The sequence below is a fragment of the Synchytrium microbalum genome, assembly GCF_006535985.1.
Source record: "Synchytrium microbalum strain JEL517 chromosome Unknown SmJEL517_scf0002, whole genome shotgun sequence".
Lineage (NCBI taxonomy): Eukaryota > Fungi > Chytridiomycota > Chytridiomycetes > Synchytriales > Synchytriaceae > Synchytrium > Synchytrium microbalum.
In genome coordinates this window covers 682,573-707,772 of record NW_022158351.1, presented here as the reverse complement: position 1 = coordinate 707,772, position 25,200 = coordinate 682,573, and the positions used below count along the sequence as shown (strand labels likewise).

Here is a 25,200-nt window from a genome sequence, read left to right as displayed (position 1 = left end):
ATATTGGAATCCAAGGTCGATTTAGTCTTTTTTCTCCGTTGACGATGAAAGCGAACCAGTGTCAAGCTATCACACCCGACTCGGTCGATGAAACGATCCTTGCAATCGGCCAACCACTACCAGGATCCTCCAGTAATAATCTTCATCAAGAACTTACCTCGTGCGGACAACAAGAAGGTGGTGCTAGTAATCTGGTAGCAGCAACACCATGTGTCGCAACACGACAATGTTTGAAAAGGAAACTTAAAGCGTTTGCAACAGACGTGAGGAATGGTGCAGATGGAGACGCTACTGGTCAAGACTTATGTCAAAGTCCAGTCGTCAAACGAACAAAAGAATTCAAAGCATGTTTACGAAATTGTTTCCATTTATTCTGTGGATCAACGTTCTAACCTAGATTGTGCTGCTGAATAGGATCCGAATGTGGAACCAGTACAACTTGTGTCAGCCAAGAAAGAGTCTATAGCTACTAGAAGACAGACTCTCCCTCTTCGCATCACCACCAGCCGACATGATTTATCTAAAGATCAAGGCAAGCCGTCGAGTGCAGGCCCACTCAGACGGCCCGTGACAAACGATCAAATTGCTCGTGCTGCCGAACCATCAAGTCTGCCACCAGTTTTGGATCTGGTCGATAGTGTCTCGACGCCATATCCAACTGATGCTAGACTATTGAATGTACCGTCAAACCCAACTCATACGTCAGCCACCGAACAAAGAACTAAAACACATGTTCGATATAACACCATAGACGTCACCGATGTTTTGACACCCAGCCCAACCGATATCAATATCAACGTACAACAACCAGCACATATACCTCCCGTCCACGGTATCGAACGAAGAGCTATTGCATTCGGTCGATCCGCTGATCTTTGGACTGGTATCCTATGGCCTAGTCCAATAATGACGACTATACCTCTCAAGGACCAAATCCCTACCCAAAGCCAGCCACCAGCTGCCTACTTGGCCAATGCAGCTGTTCCACTTCTGTCACCGATCCAAATTGGAGACTTGGACATGATGATGGAGGTGGACGACGAGGACTACACTATGCTATCACCACCAACGATAAATAGAACATGGCAAACAGATAACGAGAATGATGGTGAAGCAGGGAAACGTGTATGGGACACACATTAGCACCACATGGAATACACCCAACTTTAAAACCTTGGATAGTAGTTAGATTTAGATAGAGCTCCACCAAAATTTAATAAAACAAAATCTGTGAAAATGTTTACGAGTTCGTTGTTTTGGTTTACGGTGTCGTAAGGATACAAAAAGCGTGCAGAAGGGTTTCCCAGAGAATGATTACAGTGTATTTAAAAAATGTTAGATCAGGTTATGTTATTTACTTCAAGCTTCAGGCTTTAGCAGTAGAGACTCAGTATCGGTATGCTTTAGTGGGCTTGGATATCCTAGAGTCATATTCATCATCGTAGTCGTTGGCGCCAGCGCCATACGAATCATCGTAGTCTGGATAGCTAGGTTTTCCACGAGGGCTGCTATAGTATGGATCCTGATAGTCGTCATCATACTGCGGTTGCTGTGGCGGTATTTTTCGCGAGGGTGCTTTACGTGGTGGAATTACAGGAATGTCATCATAATCACTCTCCACTGGCTGTTGACGTCTTCTCTCAGCACTATAATTCGAAGCAGTACCACCAGGACCACCATCTCCACGTCGTCTAGATGTAGATCGAGAACGTGTTGGTGGCATATCGTCGTACCGGTCAGGTCTCCTAATCGGTTCAGTATACTGTCTGGGTATCGATTCTGCGTCAGCGTAGTTATCATATTTACGTGATGAAGGAGCAGATCGACTGCGTTTCATGTCATATTGATCTTCGTTACGAGAAGCTACTGTAGGTGGCATAGCTCGGTCTGGTCTCCTAGTCGCTTCTCGATAATCGTCATACCCGTTACCAAAATCCTGTTGACGATCGGAAGGTCGGCTGCCTCCAGTACCACGACCATCCCTGATGGAAGGATTTCGTCTTTGACTGCCATCCTGTGTTGGTCTAGATCCACTTCGAGACATTGCATTTTGCGGTGATGCACTACGAGGCGATCCACTTCGAGGCATGACGGGAGCAGGTGGTGACCTATAATTATTATCCTCATATTGGCCATCTGTATCATCGTCATATTGGTCATCATCATACCCATCATTGTTGAAGTTGTTGTTATTGTTGTCGTATCTCGAATCTCCATAGTTGGACGCTTCATACTTTGACCCTGCATATGGTGATCCAAGGCCTCTGTCTGGCTGACTGCCGTAACGATCATACGTATTTTTGTAGGCATCTGAGCGGGCTTCCGAGAATTTATCATCACCATAAGGATCCTTCCTCATCCAATCCGAATTATTAGACTTTTCAGATCTCGTAGTATCACTTCGTTTTGTTTTGGTCAAGGCTCTAAATACACCTGTCTTTTCTTCAAGAGGGGGTAATCCTCCATCATAAGGATCGTATTTATCGTCAAAGTTTTGTTTTCCACCATTGCTATCATCCAACTGCCTCGAGCGACGTCTACGGTAAGCAAAGAAACCACCAGCTGCGACTGCTGCTACAACCAATACTCCTGCTAGCCCTCCTCCAATTGTTGCAGGTGAGATTCCACCAGCGCCGGTTGATCCTGTAGTTGTTCCAGTGCCGTTTGTGACCTGGGTGGCTGCCGTCAAGGATTCGGCATCAGCAATCGTATAGTTTGCTGTTAAAGTTGGTGCAACTGCTGGGCTGGCGTTCGGATTCGCTACAGTTGGTGAGGGGTTTGCAGCGAATGCACCACCTCCAGCTGCTGCACCTGCATATGCCTGATATGTAGAAGCTGTGCAAACAAGGAGTCAGTGTCGCTATAGGGGATTGAGCAAAAATGGAGGAGCAACATTGTAGAATTTACACACCCATTCCAAACTGTTGATCATAGAACAACGCAGCTTTTCCAGTTGCAACAGCAAATCCTGCATATGCGGCCTTTGTTGACAGGATATTTGCTCGATGTGCTGTTTTAGAGGACACGTAGTCAGTATTTCTTCCTAGCTCTCCCTCACGAACAACGTCATCCCAGCTGATGATGTACCTGACGAAGCTTGAAAGGCAATCATTACTTGACAAGGATCGAATTTTAGGTTTCCTTTAGCAATGTTCTCGGCTATAACAAGGAAAACTTAGGACTGTGTGTTGGTGGTCGAATCACACTGCGTCCAAACTAACCCAAAAACGAATAGGTGAAGCCAGCAGCTATAGCTCTCTGTCCAAAAGTCTGACCATTCGGCGAATCATGAGATAAAGTAGTCATATTCACCAACTCCGTGGCATGTTGCTAGGGTTGAAAAGTAGTTAGGACCCGGCATAGCACAGTCTGGGCCTGCAACAATTTTTACTTGGGCGACTGTGACAAGTCTACTATCAAGCTTCAACACTGACAATCCATTTGCCTTCCGAAAGTCATTCACAATTGATAACTATTCGAAAAAATATGTTCCACCGGTGAGAATGTTGGTCGTGACAATTTGTACTGGGTGAAGAGATTCGTCTATTACCATTCCGTACGGGTCGAAGCCCGATGAGCAATCATATAGCGACCACCAGTTAGAGATACTCTGTAAGTCTCCCGTTCCAGAACCAGAATTCGAATTCGAGGAGTTGCTGTCTCTCCTGCCCAGATTGCCACTGGAATCTATCGGAGATGCTTGCGATGCAAGAATCCACACTGTGGACACCACAACAGCTCGCAACCACAGCTTCATCGCTGCCAAATTGAAGCTCCAAACTCCAGTTGACCTGTTCTTCGTTCAGGGTCGGAGGTGAGAAAGAAAGTTATAAGAGACCGCTTACGCAGCGAAAAGAACGAAAAATGCAACGGGACGTGAGCACACCTGATCCTATGATGAAAAGACGACCACCATATCGCTACTAAGAAAGCCCGAATAATAGTGGTTTATGGCGAGTTGGACCGATCGGTTATTACTCTATGTCACAAAACTCCTTTCAACAAAACGGTGGCGTAGACTGGCTTGAGCAGAACTTGAAAACAACGCGAGGAGAAAAGAGCCATACGTTGCCATTGAAGCGATTATTGCAATCGATTCAAACCTCTCGCGGTTCCAGTTTTGAACATGCTGAAAGCGCTGCGCGCCGGGAATCACTGCGAGAATTGAAAAAACGCAACACGATGAGAAAATGAGCTTTTGTGCTCTAGACAGCTCTAGTTCTATATCATCAGAATGTCCGACAAGAGATCTAGCTGCTGCAGATCGTTTTGGTTCTTGGCTATTATTGGTTAATCAAGTGAGACTTTTACGACACAATTAAAAAAATCCAAAATTCTAACACTACTTGACAGATTGGCTTCACGAACGCCCATGCGCTTCTGGCACTAGCTTCTATAGCATTGATTCCACTATTTCTTGGTCGAATTATTACCCAACAGTTTCGAGGGACTGGAGGAACTGGCCTGCTGAGTGTCTTTTCAGAGCTTCAATTGCTCCATCTTGCTCTATATGTGATATCATGGTTGATCTCAGTTCGTACGTAGAGACTCGTGAATTCTACCTGGAGGCGGATCTAACATTTTGTTTTTATACCAGTGTTTTTGGGAGGATTCTTTGCTTTTGTCAACAATCTCACCACTGGATGGATTATTATTTCTTCAGCTATTCAAATGTTAACTTTTATGCTTCAGACCTTTCTGATTTGCATGAACCATTCGCTATGGAGGTCAAGGATGGTCCATCTGCGTCAACTGTTTCTTGGAGTGGTCACGATATTTTCCATTATCTACCTGATAACCGTGGTCGTCTCGCAAGTTACTTTTTCAAACACGCTACGAGGAAGCATTGTAGGGCCCCTACTCCAGTACCTTCTTGTAATCCAACATGGGCTGTGTGGTGTTGCATCGGCGGCAGTCTTAGCAGGTCAACTGTTTCAAAGATCAAATAATGTGTGGATGGAGGCCAAGGTATTCCGATATGTATCGCGCGACCTTGTAGCCCTTTCTGACACGTTGGAGGGTTGCTTTTAGTTTCGGTTCTTCACATTCGCCATGACAATTGCAACAATTGGACAATCAATTGTAACTATTCTCTTCACTCTGGACGCCATTTGTTTCAGTAAGCCTGAGTGGTACTATCTCGTTATACTGTCTGTGACTCTGGTTTACTGTTGCACCATGGACGGTAGCTCGAAATCGGAAGAGCCAGTTCAACAAATTGAATCAGATCAAGGAGTTCAGGTTCGTTTAATACAAGCGAAAAGTTGTTGATTGAGGACTGATTCAGCGGTTTCCGTAGATTTGGAACCGTCGTCGAAAACGAGGTTTTGCATGGAGGAGAGACGTCTTGCCAGAAGACATAATAGAGTCGCAAGTCGTGACATCAAATTCAAACAGATACAAAACTTACGGCTCGTTATTGGGTATAATAACTGGATTATGTGCTTCTGGCGTTATGATCGCCTCCCTTACAACGTTCAATGGAACTTTTTACGGAACACCAATTATCCTCCTAACGACAGCCTCGGTTATCCTCTTCTGCCAAATCGGCCTTGGAGTCTTCCATAGGTCAGCAACTACTGCTCTTCGACTATTTGTCAGAATCGGTTTGGTGTTGGGCCTCATACTATGTCTTGGTCTGGCCTTCGGACTGACTCCGTATTCATACTACTACTCTTGGGGTTTACTCCCGTTAACCACCTTACTATGCACCATAAACCCCGCATCGTCAATATCTCATAGCGTGCCTCATAATGTACCAAATTCGTTATTCTGGATTGAGCTTTGGACGGTTGCAAACCAACCTGTAGCTCTCCCTGCTGGGATATCTCGTTTTCACGGCGCATTTGGAAAATCACTGTGCCTTATACTGGGTATATTTGGTATTGGAGTCGCAGGTGTCGAAGGAATGTATCTGCCGCTGGCCATATCGGTTGTTCTGTTTGCCATTACAAGGACTGTGATGGTTGCATCAAACAATCACAAGGGTGTTATCTGGTTTAGTGCAGCTACTTTGATAATAATTGTCATTTTACTCGGCATTTCGCCTTCCTTGTTGAGTCGAGGATCCACTGCCAGCCTGCAGCTTGTCTCAGACACTACATCTCTCAGTATAAACAGTGTGGCTGCTGGAATAGTGTTTTCGCAAGTACCAACAATTGAGGGGCTGGTTTCAGCGAACGAGACTCTCAGTCGTGTTCAGGTGCTCTTTCTCGTAAATTCGGCAACGGATGTAGCAATTCTTCACCAGGTATTGGAAGGTTTTCTTTCTCGTATATCAGTCACGAAACTGATAATTTCATTCTAGACACTGTGTGGCAACTTTGGCTTCACTTACAGCATCGGCACTGGCTCGTTACAGCTCCTGCTCCAATTCGTCCAAGCAGGACTCTCGAATATTGCTTATATTCAACCTATCGGCGCCCAAACTCCATTGATAACATCCTCAAACCTCATCGAGATTTTCGACTCGACTGCCATATTATCAAATCCATTCCTCCCACTATCGAGTCATTCACGGGGACGTTTGTCGCTAGCCATGTTAGGAATTGGAAGCGAGTATGGCGCCGCCAGAATGGCAGTTAATATGGGAATGGACGGTGTTATTGTTAATGATGTCGTTACAGCTCAATCTGCTGGTGCTACAATGACATCGATAAACTTGAGCGGTTCAGTCTCGAATAACACACCAAGTGTTACTATTCCAACGATATCAACTTCGACACAAACCGCCGTTATTGTCGTTACGATTCCACTCTTGGTCTGCTTTATTGCATGTGGAATATGGAACCATCGTCAAGGAGTGCGACAAGACCGCCGTGTTGCTCAAATCACTTCTGAACCCAGTGATTCAACCATTTTGTCTCCTCCTCCACCGCCCACATCAACCGCCATGATCATCCTAGTGTTTGAGATTGTAGCTGCTACTGGTTGGCTCTTGAGTGCTATCGGATCTGGATCAAGCACAGATTTGATAAATCCAGCCACACCAAGCACAATTTTGACTTTTATCTTCTTGTCCTGTGGATTTCTTTCTGCTGCTGGTGGTATTATAGTAGTTTACAAGTGGAGGCAATTCAAGATTGTCGGACCAATTACAAGTGTTTTCACTTGTCTTGGTCTTGTGGGATCTGGATCAACGTGCCAGGTGACTGCTCTGGCTTTCTCTGCTTCTCCCACAACGACATTAGCATTTAGTGGCACGTTGATGTTTGTTGTTGGCAAGTTTGCTTCGTCTTGTGGATTGCCGACGAGGCTTACATTAGCTCAAGATACTTGGTATGAGTCAATATTGCAATGCAAACTCCTCTTTTTTGTTACTCTACTCAAAATTCTCGTCTGTAGGGCACGATACTTGAATGCCATTTCGCTAATAGGCTGTACTCTGTTTCTGATTGGGTTGGGCAGAACACGAGTCGATTTCTCAGACAGTTACATTTCAAGCAGTTACTATGCCGTCACAATATTCGGCTTCATCACACCGATTCTCACGATCTTAAGCACTACCACGTCCACCAAATGGATGACCATGTCAGCAAACGCCATCACGTCATCAACAATCTTTCTTTGCGGCTCTGTTCTCGGTCAAGAGATATCTGTAATATGGAATACATATCACCATCCACTCATATTTACTGGGATTGTAATTCAAGTGCTGGTACTATCAGCGACAATCGTTGTCCGGTCTTGGGAAGCACCTGGAGATGAATTGAGGAACGAACTGCAAAGACAACTTCATGAAGCATGGGCCGCACCTGGCAGAACTGATTCCTTGGCCCTTTTGCCACCAATTCCAAAATCACCGGTCGTTTTTGCTCACATTACTATGAATCCGTATACATGGAATTTCTGGAAGGCTTTGATTCTTGTCAACCTGTTATCTTGGACAGTCGTCACTGGTGCTTTTGGTGCCCTTGATGCGAGCGTCTCAACTGATGTTATTGATGCAGGCATTTTGAGCTGCGTCCTTGGGCTCGGGACTCTTGTAATCATTATACTAGCTGTAGTTTTCGATAGTCAAATCATTGCTTGTGTGTGGCAAGTTTCTGAAATCATATTACTACTGTCGCTTGGACGGCTCGGAGGATCCTTCTTTACGTACTCTGCCGTACAGCAAGCTACAACCATGTCGATTCTTGCTGCAGCCATTGGATCAGTTTTGCTCTTGATTGGCGCCATAGCTGTTTCCGTTTGTAGCATGTCTGGATTTGATTTCCCACATCGACCTCAAGCTCGTGTCATCGTGCTTTGTACATACGGACTTGCTAATATTGGATGGATACTATCGGTCATTGGTGTCAGCATCTCGAACAGCTGGACCATTTCCGCCACATTAACATACGAAGACAGTGTTGGACCGATTCTGTACCTCGTAATGGCAATTCTTCCAATGGCTTGTCTCGCTGCTCAATTCCGATTCGAAACCATAGTAGCTCTTCGGTATGCTTTTGAAGCATCCACCCTTCTTATAGTCTCACTTTCTGGATACATACTCTACGGCGCAACAGCTCAACTAGGAGATTGTGGATCTCGTAATTATTGCCCTGTTAGCGCATCTCTAGTCTTGGCCGGAACACTATTCTACCTGTTTGCAATCGTGATCGCACGAATCGGTACTGTGCTGTATGGATCACATCTGGAGCAATCGCCCATTCGTTTAATCATCAAGCCGATCATCGCACCGTCTAGTAAGAAGGTCAGAATCGCCAGCAACGATATAGGACAAGCTCGAGTCGATGCATCTAAAGTGGTTGATATCCATGATTCATCTGAATATGAAGATAGTGATACATCATCATATGAGACGGAAGGAACTGAGGATAAAGGTGACGATGAAAGTCAAGACTCTCTCAAGAAACCAGACGTGAAAGCTGTTGCTCGACCTGATACAGCAAGGACTCTTGCTACAGATTCAGTAGACCCTGCCCTAACAGCAACACCACAACCACCAGAAGCCTTTCCTCAACCCACTCCAGGTCAACAAACTGCCAGAAGACGCAGCTCACAATGGCTTAAAGACATAAACACCACGTCAACTCGAATCCTACAACCTCTACTAGTACCCGTAATGACAATCGGATCCATTCTGGATGGCCTCCTACGTGGATTTACTCGTACACCACGACAACAACAAGCAGTCCCAACAAACCAGCCCATTTACGCATCAGCAGACACGGTCGTATCAGCCGCATCACAACACGAATCAGCAATGGAACGTGCTGAAGCGCTCATAGCTGAAGGCCAATTAAGGCAGCATGGATTCGACGTTATCGATGCACCGCCACAAGAAAAAGAGCGTGCGAAATCATCATTTACGGTCACTGCTGAAGAAATACGAGCTGCGATACATGATCGGCATGTGCAGAATCCGGATAAAGTTGTTGAGGTCCATGATTTGCAATCATTAGCATCCCCATCGTCATGTCTGGCAGAAGCACAATTGGCAGGTGGGATATCAAGGACAGAGCTATCACATCTTATTAGTGATATGACGCCAGTACGAATTCCAATACCTGATGTGGTATCACCGCCACCACTACCAACTACGAGTGGTATTTTCGAACAGGTAGTATCACTAGTTCCTATTATACCAACACCACAGTCGGAAGGAACATCTGTAGTTAGAGCAGCAGCAAGCTTGCTATACGACCGAGCACCTGTGTTGACAGCCATACCGCACCCACCGTCTGGATCACAACAGGACTTGAAATTGAATGGCACTTCTCTGTTACGTGCTGCAATGGCTCTTGCCAGCCATCCAACACCAGCATCAGCCTCTAACGAATCATTGAAACTCATCGCTCCTAAGGCACCAATAACACCAGCACCACTACAACACCATATTTTCGAAAAACTGACCCAATCGCCACTTTCAGATTCTACCGAGCTTGAAAGCAACATAGTAAAACCAACATCACTTGTTGATTTTGAAAGAAGACCGTCTCTACCTTTAACTTCCGCAACAAAAACAATCATTAATCTCGCTGAGCGTCAAGTCGAGGAATGGAATCACGAAGAGGATGATTACATCAAGAACAACAAGAGCAAGAAGGCAGTGACATTTGAAGACTTGAGCGCTACCAAAGAAACTCAAGTAGAAAACAATAATCTATCTTTTTAATAAGATGCTGTATTTACTGTACATCAGTGCCAATATACTATGTACCCGGTGAAAAATATGCAACACGACGGTTTTCTACCTCTCTCTGCCATGCTAATATTTATACTAGACTTACAAACGTTTTTTCTGATTCTCTCTCTTACAAAGCTCTCTCCTTTCCCTTGCTCTGAGAGTCCTCGTGCCTATTACTATTATTATTCGTGATATGTCCAACCATGCCTTGTCCCATCATCGCACCCGGTATCAACGATAGAGGCGGCAATCCGTTAATGTATGGTGGTGGAGGCGGGTAGCTCAGCATTGGGGGAGTGCCGTTTAAACCGTTGAAACCTTGTTGTGGGTTGTACATGGGGTATGGAGGTGGTTGCATGGAGAGCGGTAGGCTCGATATAGGTGGCAGGTTGAAGAGTGGTGGCGGCGGTGGTGACTGATATGGATTCATGACTCCTGTATATGGTAGATTATGTAGCTGTGGTGGCGGCGACATGTGTTGCGGTATCGTGTTGTACCCATATTGAGGTATTTCAGGAAACGGGTTACCTATTATTGGAGTAGTCGCTACAAGCTGAGGAGTAGTAGATGTTGCAGACTTCTTTTCAGCATTTCGTTCTCTTCTCCGTTGAGCTGCACGCTCTTTTGCTTCGGCAGTCTGAGGTTTCCGTGCTTTCTTTCCTGGAGAAGATTCTATATCTTTCGATGCACCGGGTGTTGGAGACGAGGAAGCTTGTACATCAGCCGTTATCGATTGGGGTTCTGGATCAGGCGTTGATTGAGGTAGAGCACCAGCTGCTTTTGTCGTTTTATTACGCCGTGGTGATGTGCCCTTTCCAGCAGCAGGCGGTCTGCCTCTTCTGCCCCTCATACCTTTACCACTGCGTCTACGAGCAGAAGTCGAGTCATCAAGCTCTCCATCGTCTGCGTCGTCATGATCGGCATCTTCCATCTCAACATCTACCATCGTGTCTGGTTCCTGTTTTACGACAATAGATGATGCGGATGACTGTCTTACCAATGCCGAAGTTAGGATTAGAGGTGGTATAATTATCGGAGTCTGTGGCCGTGAAGTCGGAAGGGGCGTTCCAAACGTCACTGTTATAGGAGAGTCCTCTTCTGCACTTTCCTCTTCCTCTGCCTTTCTTCCACGCTCTCTTAGACCAAAGTATAACGGTCTCTTGCCACCATCGAGGGAGTGTGACTTACCGGTTTCTAGAGTAGAGTCCTTCCATGATGGTGGTAGTGACGAAGGTGCACGTGCATCTGCTGGATGTATATACGATTTGAGGAAGGGAGACCACAAGTATCTCTGATTTTGAAACATATCCTTGATGACTTTATATGCTTCGATCGTTGCATATGGAGTTCCCGTGACTGGATCTCGATACTTTGCCATCAGACCAGTTATTGGACAAATCGCCTTTCCTGGCTCTATGGATATAAATTGAGTTTGAAACCGACGAGGAAAAAAGGTTGCAAGAACCGCAGTCAATAATACAAGAAGATTTCACAAAGCTTACTTGGCGGAGCCTTCTTCAGTTCTACAAAAGGATCATCTACAAACTCGTCAAATATAAATACATTGCGGGCGATCCGATCTGTTCCTGTTGGTTGAGAATCTATAATCGTTCTGTTGGGGCCACTTGTACCTGATGGCTTATCGTCTACTACCAGTATTACATCCTGCGTTGCGTTACTACTCGAACCACCAACACCACTATTACTCGAACGTGTACCGTGTACTCCATTCGGCCTGCCCGGGCCAGCAGAGGCATTAGATTCACGTATACTTGGTTTGGCAGAGGTGGGTTCATCGTCGTCAATGATTTCTGTAACATAGTATTTGCTTTCCACAAACGACAAGAAGTGTATGGATGGTCCCGTTATCTGCTGCTGCTGTCTTTTCGGTATACGATTCCTTCTTTCTTCTTCTGCCTGCTGTAAATAGTATAGAGATGCCTTGTTCACTTCCTCTGTTTGTTTGGCTTCTTCTAACAATTCTTCTTGCGTCAGTAGCACCTCTTGAACCTTTTTTGGGGCAGGACGATTGGCCTAGATTAAATATGTTTTAGACTCTGTGATACTAAAGCAATCAACTCTGCTTTGATGCTACTTTTTTTTGTTTGACTACACGCAATCGTTCGTCCAATTGAATACCAGCAACGACAGTAGTAGTACGATTCGATTTTCTCACGTCATTGCCAGCAAATTGTGCTAGAAATGGAATGAGTCAGCTGTGGTTGCTTGTGAACGCTCATTACATGTGTACATACGCCTTGCGACTCTTGGTTTCTTTGGAGCTTTTGGCAAAGGATCTAGATCAGATCCAGTACCGCCCAGCTCTCTGGGTATAGGCGGTGGTCGTTTCTTTTTGACTGGCACAGGTTTCTGTACCGAAGCAGCAATTTTGTCACGCTTTCTCTATAGATGCGTAATATACGTCAGTTTGTATCAATCGAGGACAAGGTCATAGTCAACCAATCAATGCCCAGGAATGGCCTAGTGAGAAGGCGAGCGTACTTTGCGAGCTAGAGCGTCTTCGTCCTCTTGGTCACCAGGTTGATCGGCAGCAGCAGCATTGTCTTCTTCATCCGTGTCTTCAAAATCCGAATCGACAATGTCGGCCTCGTCTAATAAGAGAGATGGACGATGTAGATGAAATTTAATGTATAAACTAGTATTGAATTAATATATGGAACGTGTTGCAAAGACATACCAACTTCCTTGAATTCTTCATCTCCTTCTTCCTCCTCAAAGAGCTGTTCAGTGGGTATTGTCGACTCTTGGTCTAGCAAGGAACGAAGCTTGTTTCCAGCAGTAACTCGCTTCTCCCTCTGACTTGCCATGGCAAAAGCCGAGTTCTATAGAGCTGCTGTGATGTATCCGATTTTGTCGAAAAGTCGAGTTTGTTGAGGTTTTTGAAAGCCACAAAACGGCATGGAAGCAATCTATTACGCGTTATTTTTATGGAATATGAATATTCACTACTTATTGGCGCGTCCGTACGGCCTGAATTGTGCTGTCGTCAATCTGATATCAAGTCTTGACGAAATCATCAGTTGACATTGATTGTCTGGAAGTAGTGTCTCAAAGCTTGACCAACATAGTGTTTGGCATTGTACAGGACAGAGATCCGTCTCGTAATAGTCACTTTGACAACTGGAAATCACTCAAATCACTGAATGGATGCCGGAGCTTGCGCACATTAATTCGTCAAAACCTCACCGTATTTTTAATTAAATTCCTCGAATCCGTACATTGAAATGGATCCTTTGTTTTCTGACAAGGCTCAAGCCCCTTCCACTACATTGATATCGCCTCAAATCTATCGGGGACTCAATGATAAGCTCTATGAGAAACGGAAATCGGCTGCTCTCGATGTAGAGAGGCTCGTTCGTGATTATCTGGCTACCAACGATCACGCCCGAATACGATCTCTAATACGCTTGTTGATTCAAGACTTCGCTTACTCGCCAATCCCAAACTCCAGGTATCTGTAAGACACTGCACTGATTCTCAACTTGATACTAAGATCACCCTCCCTTTATCAAGGAATGGAGGTTTGATTGCTCTGGCTGCCATTGGTATTGCTCTAGGACCTGTAAGACTTGTTGGAATGCAAGTCCTCCCACATACATTCTGACCTTTCGACGACTAGGAATGGGTCGTACAATATTTAGACTTTATAGTGCCTCCAATTCTCAATTGCACGACAGATCAGGACTCTCGAGTGAGATATTACGCTTGTGAGAGCATGTATAATGTCGCAAAAATGGCTAGAGGAGAGGTTCTCAAGTATTTCAATGAACTTTTTGATGCCTTGAGCAAGGTAGGAGGAAAAAAGCGAAGTTAGATAATAATGATGATTGAACGTCTCACTAGTTCCTGCCTGTTAGCTCTCTGCGGATTCTGAAGTGTCTGTCAAGAATGGAGCTGAGCTTCTAGATCGTCTGCTTAAGGACATTGTCTGTGAGCAAGCAGTCTATTATCATCCTATACAAGCTCAAATTGCAGCCATAGCAGCAGCTTCATCAATACCAAGCAAACCTCCAGCTTCCCCTCATCAACCACCATCACGTCCGTCGCCTTCAAATGTCCCAGAGTCAGTTCTACCATCAGAGAGAATGACAGTCCCCGCCGTGCCTGGAAGTTCACCACAATTACCAGGCACAAAAGCAAGCGAATTTAATCTCCCTAGATTTATACCATTACTAGTAGAACGAATCAAGACTCTAAATCCATTCTCGAGAATGTTTCTCGTGCAATGGATTGGTGTCTTGGATTCTGTACCGGATTTAGAATTGATTGCATACCTACCAGAATTCTTGGACGGATTATTTGGATATCTTAGCGATCCCAATCCCGATATACGATCAGCCACTCTCAATGTTTTAGGTGAATTTTTAAAAGAAATACGAGACGTGGTCGAAGTACAACGAGACTATGGTGTAGTGCATTTCAGAGGGAAGGATGGCGTCACGTTTGCTAATGGTGGTACGATAGTGACTTCATCGACTACAAGTGAGAGCACCAATGTGTTGTCACCTTCACAACATGATGTAAAGCAATCTCCTTCAGATGGGACGCTAATGAGTCCACCTGTTGTGATGGTGTCGGCTACATCGACTAATACCACAGCAGACGGCCACTTTTTTATTGATCCTACTCGTGACGGTAGTTTGCCCTATAGACTAGGGCAGTCGGTCATACTCGACTTTGGTCGGATGGTGGATATTCTACAGCCATATCTGTCTTCTAATGGTATGAATTACATGCCTGGCTACTGTACTCTCAGCTTTTGGCATCAAACAAACTCACAAATAACAATGTAGACGAATCAACACACGCTACTGCTTTACTATGGATGTCAGAATTCATAGTATTGGCTCGAGAGCTGATGCTACCGTATACCCCAACATTACTCTCCACGATTCTCAAATCATTACCCAACTCTTCACCAACCATTCGTAGCATATCAGTAGAAGCAAATGCAAATTTATACCGCCTTGTCATCAACCATACGAAATCTCAACCTACAGGGGCCCCTAAAGAGCCCGGAATACCATACTCGTTACCATATGAAGCAGCTCCATCAACTACATCACAGCCAATTGACCGTTCAAAGTCACCTGAACTCGTTGACCGAAGTGTTACGTCTCTTTCGCCTACTCCAAGAGTGGAAGGTGATGATTCAGTAGAAGGTGTTGCTGTATCGAAACTGAATCAAATGGACTTTGAGGCTACGGTGCATCAATTGACTGCTCAGCTCTCTGATGAACACGATGAAACAAGAATAGCTACTATAGATTGGTTGCTCATGTTGCATCGAAAGGCACCACTTAGAGTAAGCGATGAAGGATCAGTCCCTTTGACTTTTTGGCGCCCTTGCTCACAACATCGTAACGACGACATATAGGTATTGGCACCTTGTGACGAGACATTCACCATTCTCTTTCGTGCTCTGTCGGATCGCTCTGAAGAGGTAACAGAATTGTAAACCTTCTGCTTTTCTCCTGTTTTGGCTGACTGCGATACCTCAAATTTCAGGTTGTCAAACGTGATTTGTCCCTCATTGCTCAGATATCAATGCACTTGGATGATGCATCCTTATCGAAACTCCTGAGTAATCTATTGTCTCTCTTTTCATCGGATCGAAGACTTCTAGAACAGCGCGGTGCACTCATAACTAGGCATTTGTGTTTGACACTGCATCCAGAGAGAATTTTCAGGCTTTATGCCGAGATTCTTGAAAGAGAAGAGGTTGGTGCTGCAAATATGATGTTGGTGGTACACTGAATATTCCCACCTAACGCCCAATTTTGGTTCTCCAGGATCTGGATTTCGCATCGACGATGGTGCAAAGCCTCAACATTATCTTGATAACGGCGCCCGAGTTGATTGATTTACGAAGGCGGCTGAAGAATCTGGATCACAAGGTTAGAATTAACCCACCAGATTCGCGTCTGTTTTTGCTGAGCAAATCGACTTCTAGGATGGCTCTGCCTTATTCACAGCGTTATATCGCTCATGGGCACACAATGCCGTAGCTACGTTTGCATTGTGTCTCCTGTCTGGCTGCTACGATCACGCATATACCCTCATATCATCATTCGCAGACCTCGAAATCACCGTCACCTTACTAGTACAGATAGACCGACTCGTCCAGCTTCTTGAATCACCAGTTTTCACTGGTCTACGATTACAACTACTTGAACCAGACAAGCATCCAGCACTGTACAAGTGCTTGTATGGTATCTTAATGTTGTTACCACAAAGCTCTGCATTTCATACATTGAGGAAACGATTGAATAGTATGAGTGGATTGATGACAATGTATGGACCTGGTGCAGCCACTAGTATTGCTGCAAAAAGGTAACCAAACTGCGGCAAATGCTTTCGTTTTTTGCGTTTGTCATGTTTCGCTAAAAATCCCAATATGTTCGAACATCTAGTCCTCTGCTTCCAGCAAGGCCCAAATCTAGTGATGTCTCACCACGATGGAATGATTTGATGGCGTATTTTGTACAAGTGCAAACACAGCACGAAAAAGCGAGACGAACTGGTGAGTTCTTATGTACCCAGTACATGTAAGGGTATTTTTGGCTGTATTGTCTGACGCTCTCATTAGGTGTACGATCAACATCGCAAGAAAAGTCTCGTAGAAGTGGGAATAGGAGTATGGATGATGTTGGCACTATGGACCAAGTCGACTCTACTCCAGCCAAACCGTCAAGTCGAGAAAGACCATCAAAACCTGCTACAGGCGATTCCGGTATCCGGTCTAGTGCAGGCACATCGTCGTCGTTCTCGTCGGCAAGGAAGCTCGTAGGTAGTGTGAAGAGTAGACCATGAGAGAATGAATAATAGAAAGCGCCAGCAGCAGCCCGCTGTCAGGAAGTAGAGGAGAGAAGTTGGAGAGATTTGCTTGTATTGCATTGTTGTATATGTAATAAAAGAATTATGTTTGCATCCAGGAGAAGGTAGTGAATTGCTAGGCAGTCAAGAGTATTCAGCTGCTGTAAAAGGATCACTTTTTTTGCGGCAAACACGAATGACGTCCTGCAAGGACAGCCACGCGATCACTTTCGTTTTAAGCGACGAATGCAGTCATCCAAAACAATTGGCCGAGAGCGAGTTATGTAAGCAATGCTCAATTTTTGCACGACATTACAGAAACACACTCAGCAAGTCTCTTGTTTCTAATCGATCGCTTATAGCCACTGCCAACTACTCGTACAGGCACCGTAATCATGGCAACTCAGACCGTCCTCCTACTAAAACAAGCACCCGCACCTCCCAAAGGCCAGTTAAAATATGATCGATTGGAGGTCTCTAAAATCCCAATTCCTGTACCAAAATCGAATGAGGTGCTTTTGAAAATCAGCGCTGCAGCGCTGAACCATCGTGATGTTTTTATTCGACAAGGGCTGTACCCGGGTGTGAAGGTATGCATTCCACGCACTGTTGTGTTTTTCTCACGTAAGCTTGAAACTGACTGTTCAAAATGAATTTTTTGTACTAGTACGACTCTGTATTGGGAAGTGATGGTGTCGGGACCGTCGTATCATCTCCATCGGATGCAAGCTTGGTTGGTAAACGAGTAGTGCTAAATCCAAGTCAAAACTGGGCATCGGATCCTCGCGCTCCTGAAAATCCAGCTGCATATGGAATGCTGGGATTGCTGCCTTTCGCTGGTACGAATCTACTCTCAGACCCATTAGTGTTTTTTGTTTTTTGTCTCATGAGAGCTTTGACATTCGATTACACGACACGCAACACATTTGAGCTTTTAAATGAAGTCGAGTCAAATCGAAAACTGAAACAACGTCTGACACTTGTGTTTCGGACTACTAGGTACTTTGGGAGAATACATGGTCATTGATAAACGATATGTGCATATCTGTCCTGCACATTTGACGGATCCTGAGGCTGCTGCTTTACCATTGGCTGCATTAACAGCATTCAGAGCTACATTCACCAAAGCTCAAGTCAAGGCCGGACAAAACGTGCTAGGTAGAAAACCAAACGTCACGCATTGTGAAACAAAATTCATCGGATTCTGATACTTTTGAAATCGAATCTAGTTACTGGTGCCGGTGGAGGAGTGGCATTATATATTATGCAGTTTTGTCTTAGTGGTAAGCTAAAGTCCAAGTTTGTTCAAGTGTTGAAGACAACTATATTGACGCCCCAAAAACATCCTTTTTTTAGCTGGTGCTCGAGTCGTAGTAACATCGTCAGATGACACGAAGATTGAAAAGGCAGTGAAATTAGGAGCTGCTGGTGGTGGGTGTTGATTTGGTTTAAAGTCTTCAAATAAAGTTACTGATTTGTACTTGTTTGAATTAGGTGTCAACTACAAAAAGAAGGACTGGATTGCTGAATTGACCAAGCTTTCAGGCAAAGGCTTTGACTGTGTCATTGACGGTGCAGGTGGATCTGACAATTACAAGGCCTTTGTTCGTGTTTTGAAAGCTGGAGGTTGGTTTCGTCATGCCTCTTTTGTCTGCTTCAATGCCTCTTCTGTCTGCCTCAATCAGTTCTTATCAGAATCTCACGCGATTTACATATAAATAGGAATAATCGCAGCGTACGGCGCCACCGCCGAATCAGCCGCCAACCTCATCATCCCTCAAATCTTCCTCAAACACATCGAACTCAAGGGCAGCACCATGGGCAACGAAGTCGAATTCGCAGATATGATCAAATTCGTATCAAAGCATCAGATCCATCCCATTGTTTCTGGAGTTTTCTCGTTTGAGGAGGCTGAGAAAGCCTTTGACGAAATGAAGAAGGGAGCTCAGTTTGGTAAATTGGTGGTTCAAATCTCGTCCAAAATGTAGTGTTGAATTACTCAAATAGATTATTCGCCAAAAAAGAAAAAGTTGTTTATGCTACAGGATTTACTATCTACCATATTTCAGTTTCGTGACAGTTTAGAGTCTTGCCGTCCTTTAGATTTTTACACGATCCAGAGTCTTCCAAGTTGAAGCCCCACATGTGCAGCGGACACATCAGATAAGCTGGTCGAGTTACAAATCCACCTTCACTGAGATCTGTTCCCAGGTGCGGACACCACCTGTCTAGTTCGTACATTTTGCCATTGGGTGCTTTACACTTCATGCGGTCACCTCTAACCTACATCAATCGATGAAAGAAAAGGAGTGAGCTATAAATCCTGGCAATCTTTTTATATCTCAAACCGACTGGGTTTGAAAATCCATGTGTGATACCAACCTTGAATTCATTGACAGCGACCCAAGGCTCATCTTTCGAGACCTGATGATCGCCTCCCTCATGTTTATATTTGAATATAGAGGTATTCGGAACCACATCTATTGTCGTAGTGGCCAGGGTTTCTGTCACAGCGTCCAAAAGTGTGGTTTCATGGGTTTCAGACGAGGTCTCGTCATGCTTATTGGCCTTTTTCTTCTTCTTGTTCTTCTTTTTGAGCGTCGGTATATTGGGTACGTCGTCGACGGTTCCTGGCTGGAGTTTATCGTCGTCGGTTGTCATTGTTGATGTCATTTGTCCTTGTACAGGCGAGGTGCCGCACCTCAGCGTGCAAAGAAACCCGATGATTAAACGCGAAGTAGAGAATGAAGATGCTATGAATGTATCTCATTTAGATACTGTGCTTTAAACACGAGAAGAGACCAAGCGAGTAGCGGTTTTTCTTGTGGAATATTTATAGATTTGTAAAGGTTCTACTGTCTTATCGTACAAGTAACACTGTGCTCTTTATCACAACCTCCTGCAAAATCCACTCTACCATCATATAATACCCTCCCTTCTTTCTGTTTCAACTTTTAATCACTCATCATTCTATCATCTTTCTTCCAGTTCCCCTTTTTACGTGGATGCTGTCTCTCCCTTTCATCAGCTCCCATAAAAGCAGGCGGAAGTGCAGCCCCAAAGAAACTGTAAAAGTCATCATTAGCAGTCCTACGTCTCTTCAAACTACCGTCCGACGATGGAGCTAGATATGTTGGGTTTGGATCTAGCGTATTGGCCTCAAAGTTGAATCCTAGCTGTATATTGGACGATGCATATGGTGGTGGGAAGATTGATGTATCGGGTTGTGATTGTGTGTGTAGTGTGTGTATTGGTTGTTGTGCCATTTGGAAGGTGAAGGATGGTATGGTTGGTGGCTGTTGTTGGGGTGGCACAGCAGCTGGATTTATACTTATATTCGGAGGAGCTGGTAGTTGTGATGGTTGTGGTTGTGTCACAGTAGAAGATATGATGGGACGTACTGGTGGTGACGATGATACATCCTGTGGTAATGGCCGATGACTACTATTGTTAATGTTGGTATTGGGTCTTGTAGGTCGTCGACTATTACTATTATTGATACTATTATTACTATTGCTGCTTGTTCGTTCAAACTCGGTTGTTTGAGGTGGTGGTGGTGACGATGATTGACGATTGTTTGTGTTGAGGTTGAAGGCAGTATACCCATTGTTCTCACCCTGTCCAAATGCCAGACCAGATTGATTCAAGATGTCCTGTTTGCTTCTAGCGAATGCGCCCAAGTCACCTAACGTCAATACTCGTTGATCTGCGACATCGTTGCTGAGCAGTAGCCAAAGATCTTGGAGGCACTGTGCATACCCTAAAAGAGTAGACAGAGATCAGAACGAGCAGGATACATTAGGCGCAGAAGAGACCGAAATCATCGAGTCAGCCAACTGGTGTTGTTCATTGGTGACTGAATTGATGATCGTAGCATCCAACATACCTTGTGCATAAGCTCGTCTGGATGACCGTATACTCTCTTTATATAGATTGGTCACGGATAAGGCAGTTGTCCTAAACTGACTATGGAGTTCATCGAAATCTTGCCCTTCCATCTGTTGTTGACGGTTCATCAACCTGTTGATATTAAGCCCAGTACCGCAACCAGATTATATATACGTTTATGAGTCGGCAATGTACTAAATCCAATGAGCCAATTGCCTGTTTTCACTCAAAGTTTGTTTTTGGTTTTTGACGTCGTCTGATCTGAAGTGTTTAGGAGGATGTCTGCGAGATGCTTATAGGAGACTCGAGTTGAATAGCTGATATAGGAAACCCGCCTATGATATTGTGCTGTTTGGCTGTCTGTCTTTCGTTATCTTTCGAGGCGCAATGCCTAGACTAGATGCTGAACAATGATGAACATCAAAGAAAAGATGACGAGGTGGAACACCAATTTCGCGAGCGACAAACCAATACAATCAAAACAAAGTTAGCCATTTATCTACGTGTATTATGCATCGTACGGCTCATTCCTGTACCGTTATCGCGTAATTCAAACCAATGAACGCACTAAAACATATCAACTTTGAAAAACTTGGCTATATTCCAAAAAAATACTCTTATTTAACTACTGAAGAGATCCTTACTGAGCAGATATTCCACCCCACTCAGTCTTGTTGGTGGTATCCTGACTATTACCAGAAGGCGACGGTTGCAGAGAAGGTGTTGCTGCTCTTCCCTTCTTGTTTACTATAGATCCACGACCAGGGCTGTTTTCTGGAGACACTGGAGTAAGTGGTATACGGCTGACGATATCTTCATCACTAAACGTGATGTCCCTCATGTGGTTTAACAAGGAGCCAGTATAGTCGTTCTCCATATGGATTTTCTCTCTGTAGAGACAGCATCTGGCACCCTCCACTTCGGCAATGACACTGTATATCTCTTGGAAGCGGGTAAAGTCAATTGACTCGGCGATGACGGACATCTTATTTAGTGGTGTTGGTTCATCGTGGAGTTCTTGCAAGTCGTGCATGTAAGCGGCTACAAACGGAGAGTTAACAACCTACTTTTCACATTAGAAACGTTTCATTGCAAGCTTACCAAAGAATGGAATGGCCGGCACATCTTTGCTTTTGAACTCTGCCCAATAATTGCCAAATCGGTTCGAAGGATCAGTCAAGGCATCCAATTGACGGAAGGTGTCTAAATGCTTTGTAGCAACAGCTTCCCACCCTTGCTGCTGTCTTATCACGGCAGCTCTCTTCAATCCTTGTATTATGGCAAACACAGAGTTGAAGTTGTTTAGTTGTCGACATTCCTAACCGAAAAAAAGTCAGAAAAGAGCCATGTTTGTATACTGACTTAGCAGCTACACTGTACCTTGGCGACTTTAATCAGCTTTTCAATGGCTTTAGCCTTCTCCTTTGGCTTTTCTGCCATCAATACCGCAGTCGTAGTGTACTTGGACAATAGTCTAAACCACGACACCACAGCCAACAATGGTTTCAGTGCTGAGCTCCATCCTGCACCACGACGAGGCACACCGTCCTTCAGCACAGACATATACGTGTCGGGATGAACATGTTGCAAAATGAAATGTTCTATCAAGGTCAGATTCTGCGCGAATAGGTCCTTCTCCATCGATATCACCCATGGTTTTGATACGTCGAATGATTTCGGGTCGGGGTAGTTGTTGCAATAAGGTGGAATGTATTGCATCGTGTACCAATTCAATCTCTGCATCAAAAAAAAGTTACGGTCTAGCAGTTAAACGTCTACCTAACGCTGTTTCTCAACATACCTGATCCCGTATAGTAACACCCAGCTTTTGACCATCACTGAAACTCACGGCATTCAAATGATCAACAAATTTCATCAATTGTCGAGCAACTTGAGGGAAAGTCTCGAAATCATGCCAGTGTCTTCGCACCCATATAATCAGCACCTTGATGACACGTTGCTGAATAGCTTTACGAGCCTTTTTGAAGGTACTATTGGCAGCTAGTGAGTGATTTGGTGTGATGACATTGTACCATCCAAGGAGCGATGTGAGGATGGTTTGGGCGGATGAGAAGAAGCGGTATGTTGATAGGAAAGCTTCAGCGTACTGGTTATCTATAATAAGAGGAAGCAGGTATCATGATCTTGACAATGTAGCCGTGGACTGTTCAGGGTTTTTTCTTACCTTGCTGAAGTGGAAATATGAGCGCATCAATAAGTTGAGTTTTCGATCCAGCTGCCACCTTATTGTCATTCAAAACATCACTGGCGTATGTGATTCCAAACACTTTGTCCTCTGGCATGGCGTTCACTGAACGTTCTGGCATTACGAAATCCTCGTCGTCATCATCTGTGCAAACAAAATCAATTACAAATGGAACTATTGCAAGGGCAATGCTGAACCCACATACCGGAATCATATGTTTCAGGCTGGGCTGATCGTTCCTCCCATGAGACTTCATGCTTGGCAATCTCATAACACTTGGCAGCCCACATTATGCGTGTCAATGCTGTTTCGGCAGAGTCTCGTAATCCAAAGAGCGAATGTAGTCCAATCGTTTGGTTGAAATCGTAGGATTCCTATATTTGATGAAAATTGAGAAATCTGCTTTGTAAAGAAGAATTTTCTACCAGAATGTTTACATTGGTTGCTTCAGGCCTTGAATCTAATGCGAAAAATGCGTGAGACACAAATTCGAATCACCCCAAAGGACTGCCGCCTTGACGACTTGCCTGCTACGAATGCTGGGTACCATTCCTTAAATGCACGTTTTGTCAATCGTTGAGTTGCTAAAAGGAAACCCTGTTAGCCACGCAGGCAAACAAAGCAGTAAAGCATCTGGTCATTTGGATTACCTGTTCCAATTTGTTTCCCCTCCAGACTCTGCGTACTCTTACTCAATGATCCATTCGAGTTTAACGAGTTGACTGAAGCACCCTTTGGACCAGCTCTCAACGATAAAGCCAGTTGAGAATTAGAGCCAGTAACACCCAATGGTGACGTAGTCGTTAATGGAAAACTACTTGGTGGAGCAGACGTTTCCGCTGATACAGGATTAGACAAGACAGCACCCAAAGCAGACTTCTCTGCTAATCGACGTGTAAAGACTCCCACATTTGCCCGTTCAGGACTAGGTGCTGATGATGATGACTCTGAGGCGGTGGGAGAGACAGCATTTGCGGATTTGCCTAGGGAATCAGAGCTAGTTGATTCTGTTAGTTCTTGTTCACCCGTCTTTTGACGTTGTCGTCGTGTTGTTCTTGAAGCACTTGTAACGTCTATTGGGATTTTTTGTCGTGTAGCACTGTCTGTGTATTTGGTTGGTTTCTTGGAGTCACTGGATGTAGAATTTGTGCTTGGTGACGAGGATGAGGCTGAACTGCCTCCTACACTTGCGGTTGACGGCGAAGAGTTTGATTTTGGTGAAGGCTCAGTGGTGACTATGGTTGGTTTGTCGGCTGGCTTTTGTATTGTGGGAGGCGTTGTCTTTATTTCTGGCTTGATCTCCAGGGTCTCTGGTTTCTTTTGAATTATGTCTGGCTTCTTCTCAATCGCTTTTGGACTTGGCAAGGTGGTACTTGGAGATTCGGGTTTCTTTTCACCACCCTTTGTAGGGCTATGCAGACTGCCATGACTTGACGTCGGTCGTGATGCTGATGCAGCTAAACTGGCTGTTACAGATGCAGGAAGAGTTGGTTTGGTGTTGGCCTTCTCTGCTGAGTCTTCTTTAATAGACTCCTTGGCTAATGAAAATTTACTGCCGGTAGTTGGACTTGACGGTATGGTTGACTCGTCAATTATGGCACTACGTTGTTTAATTTGAGCTGCTATGGCTGCTAGAGCAATAGTAGCAGCATCGTTGGGTGATGATATTGGGAGGGCAACAGGACTAGTTGGCCCACCTTCGGATGGAGCTAACCGTGTAAGCATAGGTCCAGCAGGTCTGTCAGTCAATGACGATGTGCTCTTCCCCATATTCATAATAGAAGCCAGATTGCTTTGTATATGGCCGTTCGACACTTTTGTCACTTCAGGTACACTTTGTGGGAGTTGCGATAGCCTATTGGTCGATGACGATACAGTCGATGCTGGAGGTTGAGGGGACGGTGCAGGGGAAGGTGCATTTCCTCCTGGAGGAACAGGTGCTGGCCGTCCAGGTCGCGACATTCCTGCACCTGGTAATCCGACGACTTTTCCACCAACACAGTCTCTGCACCATTCACATCCAGCGCACGCTGGATCATCTAAATGTTCTTGTGCGGCATCAGTATGCACTCGGGCCGTGCCTAGACATTTTTCACAGATTTTGGTCAAATAGGACATGATTTATCAATTTATCCTA

The 25,200-nt window shown here is 44.7% G+C and overlaps 3 protein-coding genes across 3 annotated transcripts; 1 reads left to right on the top strand and 2 right to left on the bottom strand.

The window, feature by feature from the left end:
* Window positions 1-10,259: 10,259 nt before the first annotated feature.
* On the bottom strand, window positions 10,260-12,960 carry SmJEL517_g00612 (uncharacterized protein; the record flags this gene model as incomplete). Its single annotated transcript, XM_031166541.1, has 6 exons — window positions 10,260-11,545; window positions 11,635-12,166; window positions 12,246-12,328; window positions 12,388-12,535; window positions 12,635-12,744; window positions 12,831-12,960. 6 exons carry the CDS (start codon window positions 12,958-12,960, stop codon window positions 10,260-10,262), a joined length of 2,289 nt encoding a protein of 762 aa, XP_031027458.1.
* Window positions 12,961-13,377: 417 nt separating this feature from the next.
* SmJEL517_g00611 (uncharacterized protein) lies at window positions 13,378-18,957 on the top strand (the record flags this gene model as incomplete). Its single annotated transcript, XM_031166540.1, has 18 exons — window positions 13,378-13,604; window positions 13,667-13,715; window positions 13,773-13,943; window positions 14,011-14,875; window positions 14,947-15,458; window positions 15,531-15,596; window positions 15,662-15,874; window positions 15,946-16,050; window positions 16,107-16,486; window positions 16,567-16,676; window positions 16,743-16,939; window positions 17,332-17,559; window positions 17,637-17,808; window positions 17,969-18,127; window positions 18,199-18,252; window positions 18,326-18,400; window positions 18,464-18,595; window positions 18,692-18,957. 18 exons carry the CDS (start codon window positions 13,378-13,380, stop codon window positions 18,955-18,957), a joined length of 3,981 nt encoding a protein of 1,326 aa, XP_031027461.1.
* A 2,540-nt stretch (window positions 18,958-21,497) lies between these two features.
* SmJEL517_g00610 (uncharacterized protein) lies at window positions 21,498-25,181 on the bottom strand (the record flags this gene model as incomplete). The annotated part of the gene is made up of 8 exons (XM_031166539.1): window positions 21,498-21,898; window positions 21,959-22,175; window positions 22,238-22,594; window positions 22,659-22,972; window positions 23,043-23,207; window positions 23,269-23,437; window positions 23,562-23,647; window positions 23,714-25,181. 8 exons carry the CDS (start codon window positions 25,179-25,181, stop codon window positions 21,498-21,500), a joined length of 3,177 nt encoding a protein of 1,058 aa, XP_031027460.1.
* Between the last annotated feature and the right edge of the window lie 19 nt (window positions 25,182-25,200).